The sequence below is a fragment of the Lipotes vexillifer genome, unplaced genomic scaffold (assembly GCF_000442215.2).
Source record: "Lipotes vexillifer unplaced genomic scaffold, Lipotes_vexillifer_v1.1 scaffold1544, whole genome shotgun sequence".
Lineage (NCBI taxonomy): Eukaryota > Metazoa > Chordata > Mammalia > Artiodactyla > Lipotidae > Lipotes > Lipotes vexillifer.
Window position 1 is genome coordinate 296,502 of NW_006791108.1, and position 21,125 is coordinate 317,626.

Genomic DNA, 21,125 nt, shown 5'->3' on the forward strand with positions numbered 1-21,125 from the left:
ATTAATTCAGCACATTTCCTCCTACAAATCTTAACTTCCTGCAGTGGCTTGTTTCAAACAAAATCTAACATGGCACCCAACCCATAAGGCAGCTAGGAATACAGCTGTCCTGGTTGTAGAGTATCCCCATGCCTGTACCCAACAAGCCCCAAGCCTTTCTGAAGTTCAGTTCAAAACCACTGACTGCCACCTCACTGCTCCCACCAAGGACTCCCCGTGGCTCTTCTTTACCACATCCTGCCTTCCTCTGAAGCAGGAAACTCTCAGGTTCCTCCTCCTCCGTGAAGCCCTCTCAGACTACTGTTCACTGAAGATGTCTTCTCCCCTGAATCAATGCATGCAACTGTTTTATATAAATTCGGTTGGTCCCACTCTGCATGACTGTTAAACCTTTTACATTGTAATTTGCTTACTATTCAATATGATAAAAGAGAAAGCTGAGATGTTTTTCTTAAAAAGGCCATTTTAAAAATCATTTTATCAATAGATTCTTATACAAAGAAGAAACACATATACAGAGCACCCAAATTACCAGTAAGATGGACCCCTAGCCCTTCTTTTCTGTACTGGGAAAACAGAAGAGGAAACATGACTCCAATTTGTTCTTAACGGTTTCTACCTAGGCAGTCAGTTTTTCAAGTAGCATTTCTATTCCTTTGCTGGTGTTTTTGCTTTTTTCCAATGTGGGAATAAGGCTTTTCAATCCAGCTTTGACTTTATTTGCAACATCTTGATCAGAGCTCTGGAGAAGGCTGAAGAGAGAAGACAAAAATTAACAAACAAAAAATTAAATTTCAAAAAAAACCCTTAGATTGTCTGCGAATACTACCTTCGCACACAGTACAAAAAATTCATTGACTTATGAGACAAGTTGTGCAACTATAAATACTTTTTTCCCCCCCACTGATCAGATGAATGATGGGGGCTAGTAGCCTATACTCTAAAACCACGTAATTGGTCCTGCTTTCACTTTGTCGTAGGACGAACACCCTGCCTTAAAATTGTTTACTACACTTATTCTACCTTTCCTTCTCCACCTAGGAAAGCTCAGGAGCAAGGACCCTGTGCTTTATTTATCTCACAGCACCACGTACACAGAGCAGACAGTCAAGAAATGCTCACTGAGTCAAGAAATGCTCACTGAATTAACATGCATGAATAGGTGTACACGGAGGAATGGTGGGAAGCATGAAAGGTAAGCAGTTAATGAATGGCCTTCTTACTGAACTCTATTGCCAAAACACTGAGTGAAGGCGTAAAGAGCTTTACCTTGGAGCTTAATAAGCCCAGATCGGAAACCTGCCTCTGCCACTCAGTAACTATACAACCAAGAGCATGCTATTTAAATTCTCAGACTCAGTTTCCTGGCCTGCAGAATGGGAACAAAAGAACCCGCCTTCTTCACAGGGTTGTGTTTTGAGGCTCACATGATCCCGTATCTGAAGCACCTATAGCCAGAGCCTGGCTCCTAGTTAACCACTCTATCAGTGTGAGTCATTCAACAAAATGAGGTCAGCTCTGCTCTCTGAGACCTTGCTGGCGTACTTTATCACAGGTGAGCAGAGCTCCGCAGACGGGCAACAAGTAGGCCCCTTTCTCTAAATAGGGGCCAAGTCACAGGCACTCAACCACCAAACCCCAGGGCCGGATTTCCTATTCTCCACCGACGTCCTCATGACCACGTTTAAATGCTGACCACTGAAACACAACCCAGAAAGAAATCACTTGGCATGTCTGAAAGACCCTAGTTCCAATAACTTCCATCATGTCCACAGAGAGGAGGACATGCTTGTGGAAGACAAGCAACAAGTACTGCTTGCCACCTGCAAAGCTGAAAAGTAAAGTGCCCTCTCAATAGACTTGTGACTCATAGGTGTTCTTATTTTATAAACCTTGGCTAAACCCACAGTCACACAGTGCATAATAGTGACACAAGTTAATATTTACTGAACACACGCATTAAACATAATGCTAAGCATTAAGTATGCATCATCCCATTTAGTTTTCGTAACAACCTAGGATTATCATTAATCTCCTTTTACATCCAAGAAAGTTAAGGCTCAGAAAAGCTGAATAATTTGCCTAAGGCCACACAGTGAGCTGGGACTAGAACCCAGGCAGTCTGTCTAGAGCTCACGCATTTACATGCTAGAGAATTATGCTTCCCTCAGTTATGTTTCAGACTGCATACAAGGCTGATTTTTTCACCCAGAATGACTCACCCAGAATGTCACTCTAAAAAAGATTTAGCAAAACAAACAAACACGCACACACACACATACTGCATGAGTTTTAAAGAAAAATATAAACAAGGAAAGAATTCTGCCAAACAAGCACATGACAATATTCTAAAGCCAAATAAAAATAATATTAATCAATTATTAATTTATCTCCAGTTTCACTTCCCTTTAGAACCTCAGATACTTCATGTTCAGATATTTCATATTCCCGTTTTAAGGAATATTCCATAATAAACCTACAGTATCCTTCTCATGTTTGAAATCCACCCAAGGGGAGCTCTGATTGATGAGCAATCTTTAAAAATTAATTTTGTTGAGGATTTTTGCATCTATGTTCATCAGTGATATTGGCCTGTAGTTTTCTTCCTTTGTGACATCTTTGTCTGGTTTTGGTATCAGGGTGATGGTGGCCTTGTAGGATGACCTTGGAAGTGTTCCTCCCTCTGCTACATTTTGGAAGAGTTTGAGAAGGATAGGTGTTAGCTCTTCTCTAAATGTTTGATAGAATTTGCCTGTGAAGCCATCTGGTCGTGGACTTTTGTTTGTTGGAAGATTTTTAATCACAGTCTCAATTTCAGTGCTTGTGACTGGTCTGTTTATATTTTCTATTTCTTCCTGGTTCTGTGGCACATTTACAATGGCATATTACTCAGCCATAAAAAGAAATGAAATTGAGTTATTTGTAGTGAGGTGGATGGACCCAGAGTCTGTCATACAGACTGAAGTAAGTCAGAAAGAGAAAAACAAATACCGTATGCTAACACATATATATATATATGGAATCTAAAAAAAAAAAAAAAATGCTCTGATGAACCTAGGGGCAGGACAGGAATAAAGACGCAGACATAGAGAATGGACTTGAGGACACGGGGAGGGGAAAGGGTAACCTGGGATGAGGTGGGAGAGTAGTATTGACATACATACACTACCAAATATAGACAGCTAGTGGGAAGCAGCCGCATAGCACAGGGAGATCAGCTCAGTGCTTTGTGACCACCTAGAGGGGTGGGAGAGGGAGGGTGGGAAGGAGATGCAAGAGGGAAGGGATATGGGGATATATGTATACATATAGCTGTATAACAAAGTGAATCAGCAACTATACTCCAATAAAGATGTTAAAAAAATTAATTTTATGGCATTGCCATAATTCTTAGTTAATTGAGTGTAATAAAAGAATGTGTCAGTAGGTGTTAACATTCCAAATGCCCAGTAAAGAAATTCATGTCAAAAAGTTCATGTTTCAGCTAATGGACTCCGGCTGTTCAATATCGACTGGAAAATTAGCTAATTTTAATGAGAAATAAACTAGTGATCTGTATCACCCATATATTTGGAGATACTGATATACCTAAAAATAATGAATGCCCGTTTGGAATGTACGTATTTGTGAGTATATGTGTACCAAATCAAAATATATATTGAAGAAATGCCTACAACATTTATAAACATATACAAATTAAACTGCATAGTAACTTGCATGTGAAACACTGTGGGAAATTCAAGCTGAGACCGGTAACTGTTTTTCCAAATCTCGATAACACAGCAGGGCAAAAAAAATCAACAGTGATTACCTCAAAACAACACACAAATCTATTTTAAAATGAATATCCTTACTAAAAGGACCTTATCTGGGAATAGAATAGATGGAAATTTCAATGACCTGTAAATTATAAACTCAACCTATGTCCAAACAACAATATACAAGTTAAGCATATGTCTCAATTCACAAATCATCAGTTTTCTATCATTTTAATTAGAAACAAAGATTAATTAGCATGCAGACTTTAATAGCAAATGCTTCTCGAATCCTTTTAGAATAGTTGAAAACAAAGTCAGTAAAGTCAGTCACGATTTGATAAACAACTCTGTCAGTTTTTACAGGAACAAAACTAATCCATTAAAAAAGAATACAAGTAAACTTTGGTCAAAACCATAAATGTGGTGAAACAATCAAATGATGCCTTGTGAATGTCATAATTTTATGATGCTTGCCATCCAAAAGAGGGCATATGAAAAAAACTGTAAGGACCGATGGAAAGAGTTACATTTGCTCTCTAATATTTGGTATACTTGTCTAGACCAAGAGTAACTGACAGGAATGCTGGACTATTGGAAACAGACATTAGAACTGAGAAGTAAGTGTGAAGGAAGCATGCTGTGCACCCACGGGCATTGAGGATGAGGACCCTAAGCAGAAAAAGGGCACACTTTCTACACACCTGGAAAGAATAATGGCTCCTCGATTGACACTAGCCCAGGACTTCAGGTTCTTCATACCAACAAGCTCTACGAGTGTTTTTGCAAAACAACCTGTAAAATAAATTTAATGAACATCATATACCCAGATTTAAACTCCCAATCTCTCTCTCTACTACCCTTAAAGCTGGAAACATGTTTTAATGAGAAAGCTAATAAAGCGTTCTCACCCAGTATCACTTAACACTAAAAATTCTAGCTCAGCTTTATGTAATGCATTTTTTTTTTTTTTTTTTTTTGGATGCGCAGCCTGAGCGGCCATGGCCCACGGGCCCAGCCGCTCCGCAGCATGTGGGATCTTCCCGGACCGGGGCACGAACCCGTGTCCCCTGCATCGGCAGGCGGACCCTCAACCACTGCGCCACCAGGGAAGCCCATGTAATGCATTTTTAATACAGCCATTTCTCTCAACTCTCACCCAAATCCTCAGCTATGTTTAGCAGTAATTACTCAAGAGAAACAATGACTTCTTATAAAATGCTCGCTTGGTCATGTTTGCATTTCTTTGTACTATTTAATGATTTAACCCTGACCTGAAAATTATTCAGGAAGTAAATGTTTGACAGCAGCACCTCGTGTTTGGTTAAAATCAAGTTTCCCCTCAAGGAAAATGCTCACTCAGAAGGTGCCTTGAACACAATTAACGGTCAAATGACTATTCTGGCTTACACCTGGCAATTTCTCTCTACAACACTAAAGATTCGTTCACCCATCAAAAATACGATTCATCTTTTGTTATTACAGTATATCTGATTCCCAAGGTCTCAGAGTGTATTATCTTATTCACTGTGCCATCTAAGTGTTAACTAACTCTTGGACAAAGGAGAAATTCTGAAGACTAGGATCTGGTACAGATGGAGGTGGGGACAACCTATCTTAAAGGCAAACATCTTGGGGAGGTAGCACGTAAAATTCAAAGATACCCAAATATGAGGAGCCTTTAAAAGCCAAGAGGCCTATGACTATTTTACTCTTCGTGGCACATGCTCAAGAGGGACAGAAATCAGCTGGTGAGGCAGACAGTGTTTTCCAAAGGTGACCACAACAATATCTCCTGTCTGTGTATGCTTCTAGAATAGTGCCACTCCCTCATCTAAAGGTGGAACTGATGTCTTCTCCTTTCGAACTGGGTGGGCCTTTGTGACTGACTTAATCAAGAGAGTACGGTACAACTGCCCTTAAATAACTTCTGAGGCTAAATCATGAAAGTACCATGCACCTACTTTGTCCTCCTAAAACTCAACCACTATATTGTGAGGAAACCCAGCAGCCTAGGGATAGGAAGCGAAGCTGCTGGACTTAGCCACTGCCAGCCATTGTGAAAGTGGATAATCCAACCCCAAGCCAAGCAGCCCCAGATGACTCAAGAGTAGAGCTTCTGAGCTCCACCAAACACTGACCAAAATGACTGTTGTTTTGAAAACTAAGTTTTGAGGTGGCTTGTTACACAGCAACAGATAACCAAGACAGCTAGCCACTCATTTGGTGCTACATGAAAATGACAAATACGTCAAGTTCAAACAGATGTGTTTTACGGTTGGCAGGGAAATTTAAATGAGGAGAAAAGTCACTAGAAAATTGCTTGGATTTTAAAAGCAAGACAACTTTTCTGACATAAACTCAGCTCAACTATGCACCAACTTTTTAATAATAAAAAGATAATTCAATACATTTTTTTTTCTTCAAAATTTATTACCAGAAGCTTCCTCTTTTATAAAAAATTTACAGTGAGAAATAGGCCCAAGTCTCTGTTCTTAAAGTTAGAGTGAGAAGTAACAGTTCTACTACTATACTGATTGCCTCACTAGCCATTAGAACTGCAGCTTGCCTCAAGACATAAATTCATGATCTGTCACTTTTTTTCAGACACAGTAATAGAAAGCCCAAACTGTTTTAACTCAGTGGGAGGAAGCCTCTTTAGTGGCTAAAATACCATATGGAGTTTGAGTTTAGAAAGAGAAGGTCTGGTCAAAGATAGGACTGAGAGGGGAATGATACGCAAGTTTTCACTCATCAATAAATAAAAGATGCTGTCCTCCTCTTGAGAGCTGAGTTTCTACAGAGCAGCTGTAAGGTTTATGAAAAACCAGGAAGTGCCAAGGCCTGGCTTGCTCTTTGGTCATATATATTTCGATGCCAAATAGGCACCAGTTCAAAATTCTCTGATGGGGAAAATTTTCTTCTGCTTATCCTTTCCTCAAAACTAAAGATAAATATGCTTTTCAACTGGGATGATGATACTCACAAACTGGCTCTCCTACTCTGCTCTCACCATCCTCAAAGAATAAAATGGCATTTTAGAATGTTGGACAAGCCCGTTTTGAAGTCTGAAGTAGCAGAGGAGGGAAGAGAGAAAGGGAGGGAGGGTGGGAAAGGGAAAGAAAATGAAAGGAGTCTAGGAGACAAATTTCCAGGGGGAAAAAGCATTATTTGCAACCACTAAATCATTTCTTACTCACAAACTCAACAGACTTTCATTTGAACTTAAATGGCCGGCATGAAGTTCAGGGACGCCAGATATGACTGAAATTCCACATCCACTACAAGAAAAGGTCAAGTTGCACAGCCTACCTTCTCGTCCACTTTCTTTCATCTTTTTATCTTGCTCTATTAACCACTTCAGAACTAGATGTCCTGCAGGATGTTCTGCAACGTGAAGCTGTGAGGGGTCAAGAACATATTAATTAAAAAGCTGTTTTCATCCACTCTATATCACCACATACGGATAAAGTCTCAGGCGAGTTGAAAGTTCCAAAAGGCTTAAGAGGTCTTTATCTACACTGACTACTACACCTGGAGGGACGAGAGATCTACTCCAACCCTGACTGAAATGAAGATGGTTATTCAAGATAACATGGCCACTGAGGCAGCTCACATTCAGTTTCATGAGCTCTAGTTTGAACAGCTCCACCACCAGGCTCATCTTAAGATCATGCTAACCACTTTCCAGACTGTCATATGCAATTCTGAGGAGCAAAGAAACCGATGGGACAGAACACTACAGCAGAAACATTAAAACCTAAATGCTGAATGATGTTTAAATCATCGTTTAAGGTGATGCTCGAGGAGCACTACCTGATGAGCAGGCCAAGAAAGGATCTTTCAGCTTAACCTCACTCCTTTTCAAGGGCCATACCAACTGCTCGCACAGAGATCCCCTAGGACCTCTCCTTGTCCAGCACGGGAGACAACAGGCCCTGTGTCCTTACAGAGGAACTTTCATTACACATGCATCGTCCCAATTTGTTAACAGGATCTGCCCTGTGAGGGCAGGAGCCAGGGTGTCTCTAAGATCCATGGCCCATTTCTTTCCCCCTCTCCTGTGTCAGAAAACAGTGGGCTCCCCACCCATGTGGGTCCATCAGGAGCTCACAACCCAGCGCGGGGCGAGGGCCTGGAAGGATCTGGCTTCTGCCTTCCTCTTCCCTTTGCTCACTGATTTCCAGCCCCCTGAGCCTCCTGTTCTCAAACATGCTGAGCTTCTTCCTTCCTCCAAGGCGGCTGCACATGCTCTTCTCTCTGCCTAGAATCTTCTTTCTTCACTCAGATACCAGTCCTTTGGGTCTCAGCTTAGCTTTCACTGCCTCAGGAAGCCCTCCTAGGACAGGTTGGCTCCCATTTGTATATAATCCCATAGAACCTGGCGTTTTCCTTCACAGCACGTATCTCTATTCTACAATAAATAATCATTTGTGTGCATATTTATTTAAGTATTGTGTTTCCCCAAATGGTATTCTCTTTTTAGGGGGTGGGGGGGGGGTTGTTGACCACTGCCTAGCACATATCCAGTGCATGAACCAAGAAACTTAAGATACAAGGCAGAATAACACAAGGCCCAAATAACATAGGCAGGAGCTATCAGAAAGAGCAAAAACTTTCTGATTGAGAGGGAATTAAGGGAGACTTCACGGAGAAGGATTCCAAGGCCCTGGAAGGATTAATAAGGCCTTCTACAGGAAGAGCGCAGGAAAATGGAAACATAAGCAGCACGTGAGGCTGAGAAAAGAAGTACATACAAATGAAAGAAGTGCAAAAGTCCACAGCAAATTCAAAACAAAATTAACAACACAGAATATGCTGGAAAGACAGCCTGGGTCAATCATGGACAGCATTAAGAGGATTTTGTTTCTCCTCTACAGGTATGTGGAGTCATCAGAAGACAGTGAGTGTTAACAGCACTGTTTTGAATTTGCAATTTCCAAATGTACTGTGGGTATGAGGTGAGTTAATTATCACGAAAATTCTCTTTATAGCAATGTTCCCAGTGATTGGAGTTTTTGCAGCCACTGTGGCTTTCCCGCCTGTCTCACAATAGCACAGTACCTCTCCATCCTTGCCACCAGGATGCAGCTCTGCCACTGCCAAACTGGCGACGGCATTCATGGCGGGCTGCACATCTCCAATGGCAGCTCCCAGGATGTCAGCCACAAGCACACACGCAGACTTATCCAGCACCACCTCTTGGGCGTGTCCTTGCAGGTAGCTTAGCAAAGCTGGAGAAATGGATTCTAAGAGCTCTCGTTGGCGGATCTCTGTATCTTTCTTACTGTGGTAACATGTTGAATGAAGAATTAAGGTAGGATAAATAGCAAAGGAAATATAGTGTTTTATTATCACAGAAATCTCTAAGGGCTTATAACAGTTTGTGCCATGCTCTGTTGTCTAATTTCTGTTGTGCATGCAGATAAGCAGTTTGAGGGCGGGATATCTGTCTTTCATCTTTGTGTCCCCAGGATCTGAACAGTGCCTGGCACAGAATGGGCACTCAATAAGTGAAGCTTGCCTTGTGTAATACAAAAAAAAAAAATCCCGAACCAACCCCAAACCAAATAACGACAATAACAAAATATCTTACAACACATGTTTAGACTACTTTATGGATTCTGCTCCCTAGGGTACTTGATTAAGTGGTACCAGTTGCTTTAAACATAAAGCAAAACACACACCCGAGCGCCTACTATGTGCTGGGCCTCAGAGGCGTTCTTTTGGCATGATGCTTTCATTTCCTTTTCAGGATAAAAACTTTAAGAATCTGCCAAAACTACAGGCTTAAAAATGGAATTCACCTTTGGAGTTTTAGAGGGGGAGGGAGCATGAGAGTTGTACACATGTGAGTAGATTTATGGAAGCACATGCCACTCAAAATGAATGAACAATCAGAGCAGAGGAATAAAGGGCCCAAGCCCTTTATTCTACTGTCCCTCACCTGTGTGCGTTACCGTCTCCTTTCTGCAGAACTTCAATGATCTCTCTTACTGTGTGTGCAGGATCTCTGGGGCTTAGTAAGTACAACAGGACCTTCCTTCCATATTTGTCATTTACTATGTTAGGCAAGGAATTAATAATTTCCTGTAAAATTATAGAAACAAAAAGTGAATCTATATGCTTAAAATAAACTATGATTGGAATCTGAATGGTAAAGGACACATAACTTTTCCCCAACGTACTTAATGAAAAATGTACAGCTAGTTCTGAAGTCGTCTCATTAAAGCACAAAAAAATTTACACTCTGAATACAGAACTGCCTCTCTACTAGGACTAGCATTACTGAACAATCCATTTATATTTAACCGACTTAAGCTCAAGGACTTAAAAAATATATGTCTAAAGGAGTTATCTCATTCATTGTAACCAGTATTTCTTAGGCCACTATTACTAGGGACATTGCTTGCTGGGCCCACTGAGCAGATACAGTTAATTTGCAGCTGCACTTAAATGGAGCAGCAGCATTGATGACGACCATTCTTTTTAGAATTTCCCTAATGAGATGTATGTGAAAGGAGATAAAGAAACTCTGTTAAATAGAACAAGTGGATAAAGGCTTTTAAAGTTAGGTTACTTACTCATGGCAAATGAAGGCTGTTTAAGTATCACATGGAAAACAAAAAGAGGGGGGAGGGAAATAAATGCAGAAAGACTCCATGGAGCAGTTACAAATAATTGCATTCTATGACATCTCCAATCAACTTAACAAGAACAGTAACCTCCTTTTCTAGTTGTTTGATTAAGGAACAAAGGCAATGTCATCCCCACCCCAACTGAGCTCCTGTGTAGATTTGGTGATATTTACAAAGACAGAAAAATCACTGTTTAAAAATTTGTTTATTCTACGTATGCAACAGAAAAATCATTAGTCTTTCCCTCTCTAACATTCCTATTTCTTATAACAAACCTAATATTCGAAGCCATGTGTGTCTGAACACCAGAGATTCTTCAGAATTGGCTGGGGGCCACAGAAAGAATTCAGTCCAACCACCCAGCTTTACAGATGAGAGGCCCAGAAACGGGGGAGGTGACCTGCAGAAGGACGTGAGAGTGGCAGTGCAAGGGCTCTCACTAGTTCTGCTCCTCTGACTTCAACTCTAGTCTCTTTCAAAGAAAACATACACCCCATTCTTAAGGAAAGGAATTCTCCAGGAGATGATATACTCACATCTTCTATTCTCTTGAGTGCCTACTGATTACAACGAGATTAGTAATTTCAGTGCAGGAAAAAACAAACAAACAAACAAAAACAAGCTAGAAAATAGGTGCAACAGATCTAACCACCTTAAAATGAATATAAATTTTAACCACTCAGAAAAAATGACTTAAACTTTCAGTACTAAAAGGGAAGACAGAAAAAAAATGTACATCACTTCATGGGGATGGGAGCTCTTTTGCAATTTCAAGGTAAACATGTCCCAAAGTAGACTCAACATATGCATTTTTGAAAAAGAGGCATTTAATGCCACAAATATGGGCTACTTTTAGTGTGGCTTTATTTAAGGTTTAACCAACTCATAAAAGAAGATAACTGCTTTAATCAGTTTAAAGAGGAGACTGAGAATGACATATAGCTTAGGCCAATTTGTACAATCACTAAAAAACCTCCGCAACTTTGCTGTCCTTAAAAAACCCTCTGGGGTATTATACCTTTAAAACACCTGTTTTGGGCTTCCCTGGTGGCGCAGTGGTTGAGAGTCCACCTGCCGATGCAGGGGACACGGGTTCGTGCCCCGGTCCGGGAAGATCCCACATGCCGCGGAGCGGCTGGGCCCGTGAGCCATGGCCTCTGAGCCTGCGCGTCCGGAGCCTGTGCTCCGCAACGGGGGAGGCCACAACAGTGAGAGGCCTGCGTACCGCCAAAAAACAAAAAAAGAAAAACAAACAAAAAAAACACTTGTTTAAAAAAAAAAAAAAAAAAAAAGGGAGGGGGGGAGTAGGCAGTGAAGAACATAAATGGCTGCTATTTATTTTTAATTAACTTTTTTTTTCTTGGCCTAGGAGGAAAAGGGGTGGCATGAAGCCAGCAATGTAGTCTTCGATGTACTTGACCTTCTCTGTGGGTTCTACATTTAAGGACTAGTGCATCGTATCTGGCTTGGGCAGAAACGGTTTCACCTTAACACAAGATGCATATAAAATCCATGCAAAAATACTCGCAAAGACTAGTACCCAAATTCACTGAACTTTTACTACCTTTCAGTCTGTAATTAAGGAATTTAGAATCTACACTTATGTTGGTCTAAGATTCTTAAAAGAGTGCAATGTTTATAAACTAACAATCATATGAAACTAAAGAATGTTTACTTAAAAATGTGGTATCAGTTAATTCTCGCCCAACTCCCCCTTATTCCTGGTTTCCTACCATCAAAAACATTCATCTTGGAAAAAATAAAACAGTATGAGTGATGCTATTTTATGGAGTACTAGTTCATTTCTCTTTAACCTGTGTCACGCACAGAGGAGAGAAATTTCTAGATGATCACCTGGAGAACACTGAGTGTCAAAACACGTAGAGATAGGGAAGAGGCAGCTACAGAGCAGTTGATCTGTGCTGAATTTGGTCTTTGGGTTCAACCTGTGTAGCCTTTGGAAAATCCTTTAACCTCTCTATACATCAATTCCCTTATCTGCGAAAGGAAATGATACACCTGCCCCACCTGTGGGCCACTACCAGGAGCAAATCAGAAAATTCACTCTGTAAACTGGAAACCGCTACAAAGTAATTATCTTCATATGGAAAACACCCATCAATATACAGCATCTTTAACTATGGAGGTTAAATAAAGCTGATGGGAGTCATGAGTTTGGCATCCTCAAAAGAGAAAAGAGCCCCAACAATGAAGGTTCAAATGTAAAGGTTTTCAATTATCTTTCCCTCTTACTTTGAGAAAATCACAAGAAGGACCACTGTTGTAATATCTTTCCCTTATGCTTTACTCTAAAGCAGGTATGTAAATGAAGAAAAGTGCAGGAAGAACAAAAGATCTCCCTTGTGAAAATGTGTGGCCATTCTGACCTTGTGTTGGACCCTTGTCAGATTCTTTGGCATTCTCGTTTTGCCAACCCTCTTTTAAAAGGGAAAGGTAAAGGTCAAAATGAAAGGTGCACACTGGAAGTAAGGTTAGAGCACATATGCATTTTCAGTGGAAGAAAGAAATGCAAAATGCAACATACATTACTGAGCACCATGCCCATCCATGGTGCGTGTTCCTCTATGGAAGGTTGTGTGTGAACAAAAAGAAACACAGGTTGACCTTAACCTTAAAGAGCTAAAATCTAGCAGAAGAGGCAAGAGGAGCTCTTTAAAAGTCAAAAATAAAAATAAGAGATTTAAATAATGGATAAAAACAGAAGTGTAAGAAGAAGGTTAGATCACTGGCAGTGACTGCAGCCTCTTGAGTGTTTTGTTTTTAAAAATGCGGTGATTTTATACAAAAGTCCAACTTTTTGGCGGCACTCAAAAAATTGGGATGAGGTTATTAAACGTACAGAGTTTTGGTTTTGCAAGATGAAAAAGTTCTGGAGATTGGTTGTACAACAGTGTGACTACACTTAATACCACTTAACTATATACTTAAAAATGGCTAAGATGGTAAATTTTATCACAATTAAAAAAGAAAAATAAATTGGAAGATCTATCACCATGGGGCTCACACTCCCAGAGGCTGGATCCAAGGGTGGTTACCGACTTGGACAGGGCATGTGCATTCTAGTTCCCCCCCGCCCCTCCCAACCTGGCCTGCCTCACTCATTTACCTGCCTGGTCAATGAATGTTTCTGAGTTTGTAAGCCCTGGGTCAGATCACAATTAACTGCTAAACGAACAGATGGCAAAGACAAAAATTATAAGAGTTGAGAGAACGGGGAGAGCAGGTCTGGCTGAGAGATCAGAGAACATTATCTGGAGATTGAATTGGAGCCTGGTCTTAAAGAGAAAAGGAGTGTTTGTTAGGCTATGATTTCAACCTGACATTTCAGGAAATCCAGTTACTCTGAATAGAATGCTTAGCAACACTAAGTTTTCCTGGCTATTTTTAAAAGCACTGCATAATGCAACAGGTTTTGTAGTGGCTGCGTGGGAAACACAGACCCATGACTCTATATAACATATGGGCAGCATATCTGGCAACCCACAGTTCTGCTAAGTAAATGCCTTTGAGAAACGAGGAGACATACAAGAATGCTTACAGAATTATTTGGAATAGCAAAATAATATGAATGTTTAAAGTCACAAATACTATAAACAACCTAAATGTCCATCAACAGAAAAAATGGAAAAATCAACTGTGGTATATTCATAGAGTAGAAAACTATTTGGCATTGAAAAATGAATGGTTTAGAACAGTGGTGGGTAAACCATGGCCTGTAGGTCAAATCTAACCAGCAGCCTGTTTTTGTACATCCCGTGAGCTAAGAATATAAATATATATTTTTTTACATTTTAAAGTGTTGCTAAACAAGAAACAAACAAGAATATGCGACAGAGACCATACACGACTCACAAACCCTAAAATAATTACTATCTGACCCTTTATTAAAAAAAGCTTCCTGACCCCTCCCTGATGATGACGCACAAACACAATGCCAAAAGGAAAAAGCAAGTTGCAGGAGAAAACACACATCACTTATACAGAATTTGTAAACATGCAAAATAATACCATAAACATCTACATATAGCAAAAGGATAAGGGAATGCATGCAAATAATAAGCACCAATCCATCACAGCAGGGGTGGGGCGGGTACAAGGGTATGCAAAAAAAAAAAAAGTACACAAAGGGCTTGAACTTCAGCTGTATTTGGCAAGTTTTACTTCTTCATGCCCGATCAGGTGGGAGGCTGGGTGTTCACTGTTATTATTCTTTATATCTTCTGTATAGCATCTTAAAGATACTACACTTTAAAGTATGTATCAATATTCACTCTCAAAGAGCAATTGGCCAGTGTACTTACTTCCTTTTTAGAGGATCACTGCTGTCAAAGCAGGTGCATCATACCAACAATTCCAGGGTCGGAATTTATAAGTATGTTTATTTCAGAAAGTAAAGTAAAGTAAGTGGGAAACAGTGTGTATCCATTTTGAAAGGTGAGGGCTCAACTGACCAGGCTGTGATTTCAACCTGACATTTGCAGGAGTCTGGTTACCCTGAACAGAATGTTTTGCAACACTAAGCTTTCTGGGGTACTTTTAACAAGCACTGCATACTGCAACAGGTTTTGTGGTGGATGGCGGGGAAAATGCAAGAGCAATTAGCATTCCATAATTTTATCGCTGGCTACGTAGTTTAATGATACACAAAGCCCGTTGAGCATTTGTCAGCTGGAGGCAAGACATCAGCAAATGAGGCCATTCTCAGGGAAAGCTGCCCTAAGTATGAGAAAGTCACTAGGAATGTGGGTTAAACAGTTGTGCTTATCAAACTGATAAGCACAAAGAATTAAAACTGTTTCAACAGCGACTTTAAGTGGGATAAATCTTTGGAAAAAAATAATCTAGCAGACAATTGTGGCAAATCCTGAAGGAAGTTTGGTTTCTCTTAAAATCCATTTGGAACAGTTATGCAAATTTTAGTTGTCATGAAAATATTAAACAAAAGCAAGCTTTCAATAGCCCAGCCTGTTTCCATTTTCATGAAACAACTTTATTCATTAGCTAATCTATGGCCTCACATTTCTGTCACTGGAATGAAAAACAATCATTATTGATTGGAGTCAAAAGGGTAATAAAGTCACAAGGAACATGTCAAAATACTCAGTTAGTAACATCAAAGTCCTGCCAACTTGTTTCTTCCCACAATCCTAACCCAGAGAAAGTCATCACAATCTTAAAACAGTCAAGGGGAAAGCTGGAAAATGACAGCAAGGGCATGAGAAATTCACACACTGGGACCTACAGCTGGCATCTGAGAAAACAAATCTCCTATCCCTTCACTAGTTGGGACATTTTTCCTAATCAGCCAGCTCTAACTGGTCCAGATAGGCTACAAAGAGGCCACAGCACCACCACAGGCCAACAGGTAAATTCTCTTTCTGAACATCCATATGCTTCTCCCTGCAGATGGTGTGGAAGTCGCTTTCGTCACTAAGATTTCTGCAAGGGCCCCATCCATGTGTACCAACTTTCAAATGAATAATCTGTGTCTATACAGATTATGTGCTTTTTAAAACATTTCCAGGTTCAGTCCCTGCTACCAATGTTGCAATTTCTTATGCCTTCCCCCGAAACCTCTATCATACTCCTAACACACCTTGCATGCTAGAAATAAAGGAAGGAAAAATAAAAGAGGATCACAGAATCTCAAGTCAGAAAAGGGGCAGTCATTGCAGAATGAAGAAAATTATTTCATAATATAGTTTTTACTTGGGTGTAGTTTTTATAAGAGAACAGCTCAGTTGTTCTGAAGGCAAATTTAGGGTTAAGTAAACCGCATTCAATTATTACCACTTTATGGTCATTATACCAGGCTAAAAAACTGAAATAAAAAAGGAAGCTAGTATTCTGATTTTAGTTAAAATTTTTAATCTAACTCTACACCAGCTTTCATGAAATCTCTAAGAAGCCATCACAATTGAGTGAACTTCATCAGTTTTTCTTCTCCAGTTCAAGTCAGGACAGATGTATTGATAAGCTATGCAGAGGTAGTTTCTCCAAAGGGAAAGAAAAAAGGTCATGGATAGCTTCTGCCCGGGTGGACATGAGTTCTTGAATAACTGAAGAATTACTATGAAAATAAATTTCCGATCAAATCTAAACACTGCATCGCTAGTTTTTCTTTTAGTACGTTACATGGTCTAAAAAGTCACATTACCCTAATTTAAGCAGTCTTTTACATATTTAAAGCAACATTAATCAGTAATAATCAAGTAACAGGATTATGGTTTGTACGGGAATAAAGCAACCCCTCAAAATAGGCTTAAGGCAACTAAAAAATAAGAAATACTGGCAGAAAGTATTTACACATTTCAAAGTCTTTAAACATCTACGTGTGAAATCAAACTTACACACTCACAAATGATGTATCAATTTAGATTAAATTCAAGACTATGTGAATTACTTACTGATATGATTATCTGCTTCACAAGCTTAGTATCATCAATACAGTCAAACGCCGCCAATAAAACCAAGTGGGAGTATTGGCCCTGTAGGAATTGAAAGCCGGTAAAGGTTAAAAAAATACACAGATTCTCCCTTTTCTTCCACCTAAGGAGTTACGTTTAAAGGTTATCACCCTGGGGCTTCCCTGGTGGCCCAGTGGTTGAGAGTCCGCCTGCCAATGCAGGGGATGTGGGTTTGTGCCCCGGTCCGGGAAGATCCCCACATGACGCGGAGCGGCTGGGCCCATGAGCCATGGCCGCTGAGCCTGCGCGTCCGGAGCCTGTGCTACGCAACGGGAGAAGCCACAACAGTGAGAGGCCCGCGTACCGCAAAAAGGTTACCACCCTGACAACATATCCAGCATAATATAAATGAGATGGATAAAAGTCATTCAAAGAAATGTGCTCTTGTGTCAGGACCTAGTTAATTATATTCTAGGTTGAGTAAGAAAAAGACAGAAACAGGTAAGCACATCCTTCAATATTAAATAGCTGAGACTCATTTTTTTAAACTAATCAGAATATAACACCTCTCAAAAATAGGTATCCTGTTAATGAATAGCTATTTGAAAATTAAACTCAAAGAAAGTTACAGTGACAAGTGGGGGAAAAAAAAACTAGAGTACTGCAATCATAAAAAAGAAAATATATAAACTCAGATATAATTACATATACAAAATATACATAATACACATACACAGAAAATCCTGGAAGGAAAAACACTGTCACCACTGGGTTGAAGGATTACAAATAATTTTTCATTTTCTTTGGTATATTGTACAATTTCTTTAAAATAATCCTATATAATTAACACAGCAACACTAAAAAAAAAAAGAACTAGAAGAATATACTTATATACTGAATATGAGAATAAGATAAAAACAATTGCTTTCAAAAAGTAGAGCAGCACGAGATCATACAAATATACATTAGGACTTTCACAATCATTACTATTAAAAAAATAGAATTTTTTCCATGATGCTGATATTGTTCCAAGATTTACAGAACTTCTACTTTATGTTTAAATAAAAGAGTTTTCAAAGCTTGTGGCATATTCCTTTTAAGTATCCCAGATGATGATATACATCTTTTTTTACTTTAAGAGGGATTTGACTTTTGCTACCAGCCAACACTCATTCAGAGCCAGATCCGATGAATATGGCAGGAATAACATCTCAACTAGAAACAAACTGGAGAAAAACAACAAAGGTCTAACATTTTTACTATATATAAGACCAACAATCAACTAAAAATGGGCTGAGAACATGAAGAATCAGTTCACAAAGAGAAGTACAAATGGCTTTAAGCATATGAAATAATGCTCATAAATTAAGGACTATAATTTAAACAATGAAATACTATATCCCACCTGTCCTATACACAAAAGTGAAAGCCCTTGATAATAGTATATTATTTGGCAAAGGTCTGGGGAAGAGCAGGCACACTTTTATGTTGCTGATGAGACTGTAAAGTGGTTCAACCTCTTTAAGGGCAACTTACAACAACACTAAAAATTTAAAATGCATGTACTGTCTGATCCAGCAATTGTAGTTCTAGGGAGGTATCTTACAGACGTGCTCCCACATACGAACAAAGGATATGCCCTGGAGAATTATTTGAAATAAAAAACTAGAAACTAACATGTCTGATAGTAGGGACTTGTTAAATGAACTATGGAAGTCATATAATAAAATATCATAAAGTCATTAACAAGAGAGAGGTAGATAGATAAATATATATTGACGTAAAATGACCCCTGAGATGAATTAAATGAAGGAAACAAAGTAGAGAATGTTGTGCATATAGTACACAACCACAGGTTTCTGGTTTTTTAAGTCCCACACACGGAAACACACCCAAGCGTAAAATCTCTCTGGGTGAATACAGAAGGTGGAACAGAATTTAAGTGAGAAATAGACAATTCTACAATTACACTTGGAAGTTTGAACACACTTCCCCAGCAACTGATAGAACTAGACAATGATAAATAAAATCAGTAAAAACATCCATGATCTGAAAACACTACAAACCATTTTGATCTAATTGACGTTTATAGAGGACTACACCCACATATTCTTTTCAAGACATTAACATAGACCATCCACTGGTCCATAAAATAAGTCATTATAAATTTCAAAAGACTGAAATAATACAGAGTATATCAAGAAACCCCTAATATCTGGAAATTAAATACTTCCAAATAACCCATAGACCAAATCCATGGGTTGTATTAGTTTATCTCAGCCCTTTAGAAGCAACTCCTAGAGATAAAAAAGACACTGAATTGTTAATTTGCTAACATCGCAATACCTTGGGGGGATGAGGTTGTCCAAAAAAAATTTACTGTTGATGTAACCAAATTGTAAAATTAAAACAATCTAATTTTATTACAAAAGAGTGTCTTTTACTATTAATACCTTTCAGAACTTTTTTTTCCAATGTCATTTTATTTTTATATTTTTATTTTATATTGGACTACAGTTGATTTACAATGTTGTATTCGTTTCAGGTGTACAGCAAAGTGATTCAGTCATACATATACATATATCCATCTTTTTTTCAGAATCTCTTCCCATCTAGATTATTACAGAATATTAAGTAGAGTTCCCTGCGCTCTACAGTAGGTCCTTGTTGATTATCCACTCTATATAGTAGTGTGTATATGTTAATCCCAAATCCTAGTTTATCCCTCCCTTCCACCTAATAGAACTTTCTATTAACATTCTATTTTTACTCATTTCTGATTTAAAATATTCAAACTAAGATATTATACAAAAAGATTTACTTAATGATGAATTATGAATCATAAAGTTTTCTCATACTCTAAAAACTCCTCACTAGAGAGCCTCTTATTTCATTTTGTTACAGCCAAGTTATCTGCCTTCTATGTGGTTTTATACTAACTCTCTTCCTAGTCTTGAATCCTACAGAAGACAACAGATACGTATAAAATCACAGAGCACCAGTTTATCTGAATTTGAATCAGCATTTACTATATCAAGTATTCACTAGATGCCAGTAGTTCTTATTGGATTTTTCAGAGGGAAAAGTTGTTGATATCACTAATTTTAGTTCACCTGTAAATTAGAAGCTATAAAACATAATATATAAAATAGTTCAAAAATTGAAAACTAATGCTTACTACTACATATATTTTAGAATTATTATGGAAAACTATTTAGTATTTAAGTACACAGAAATACTATTTTTTGAGGCAACTAATCCTTCAGAAAAAACTTTTTATATCCTCCAATTTCATACGAAAAGCTGTTATAGCATCTCCAAAAGATTCCAAAGAATTATAAAACTTAACTAAAATTTTCTTTGACCACACTACAAATTTAATCTAAGAGACAAGTTTCACTTTCTGTTATGTTTTGGTGGTAATGAAAATTGGTAACAAGTTTCTGAAGTGCAATTTACCTAGAGACTAAATATCAGGTCTTCAAAACTTATCTAATAAAAATGGAAAACTGCCACAGTACAATGTTAAATGAAAAAAGGAGAAATTCATTTTGTGTAAATTTAATAATATATAAAAAGACATGCATATGCATAAAAATAGACTATAACAAAATGAAACAATAAATAATTTTCTTGGTAATTTTCTGAACTTTTCAAATTTCCTATAATAGATATAAATACATTTTATTGTTAAAAATAGTTAAAAGAAATATGTAGGGTTTTTTTTAAGAATTTTTTTTTTTTTTTGATGTGGACCATTTTTTTTTTAAGTCTTTATTGAATTTGTTACAATATCGCTTCCGCTTTATGTTTTGGTTTTTTGGCCCCGAGGTATGTGGGAATCTTAGGTCCCCAACCAGGAATCAAACCCGCACCCCCTGCATTGGAAGGTGAAGTCTTAACCACTGGACAGCCAGGGAAGTCCCCAAGAAGTATGTAGTTTTTATACTTACATTAGCCACCTTTTCAACATAAGTCTTCATTGTTTTCACAATCACTTTCCTGTCCTTAAAAAAGAAAAATTGTCTCAATGAACTTATAGCTACAGGTTTAGTTACAGATTAGCTATAGATTAAGGTATTTCATAGTTGAAATTTTTATATAATATTAAATTTTCATTGGAGTGGCACACTTTTCATTAGTGAAAATAGTTATTCAACCAGAACCAAAAAATGCAATACACTATAAGTCCTCTCAGAGGTATTATAATCTTAGACTTCTATGTGACAATCCATTGAGACATAAATATGGAACCATAAAATTATTAGTTGCAAGGCAAAACTAGTGAAACTACCTCCTTTTAT

General features: G+C 38.4%; 1 protein-coding gene across 1 annotated transcript in view; it reads right to left on the bottom strand.

Annotated features, from left to right (window-relative positions):
* Window positions 1-445: 445 nt before the first annotated feature.
* The window catches only part of PUM3 (pumilio RNA binding family member 3), a 39,862-nt gene continuing 19,182 nt past the window's right edge, over window positions 446-21,125 (bottom strand). The window contains exons 12-18 of the mRNA XM_007464195.1: window positions 20,775-20,828; window positions 16,822-16,902; window positions 9,703-9,845; window positions 8,820-9,042; window positions 7,068-7,155; window positions 4,460-4,550; window positions 446-752 (exon numbers count right to left, since the gene is read on the bottom strand). Coding sequence (XP_007464257.1) covers window positions 620-752; window positions 4,460-4,550; window positions 7,068-7,155; window positions 8,820-9,042; window positions 9,703-9,845; window positions 16,822-16,902; window positions 20,775-20,828 — 813 coding nt within the window. The 3' untranslated portion in view covers window positions 446-619. The remainder of the gene's footprint in view (window positions 753-4,459; window positions 4,551-7,067; window positions 7,156-8,819; window positions 9,043-9,702; window positions 9,846-16,821; window positions 16,903-20,774; window positions 20,829-21,125) is intronic.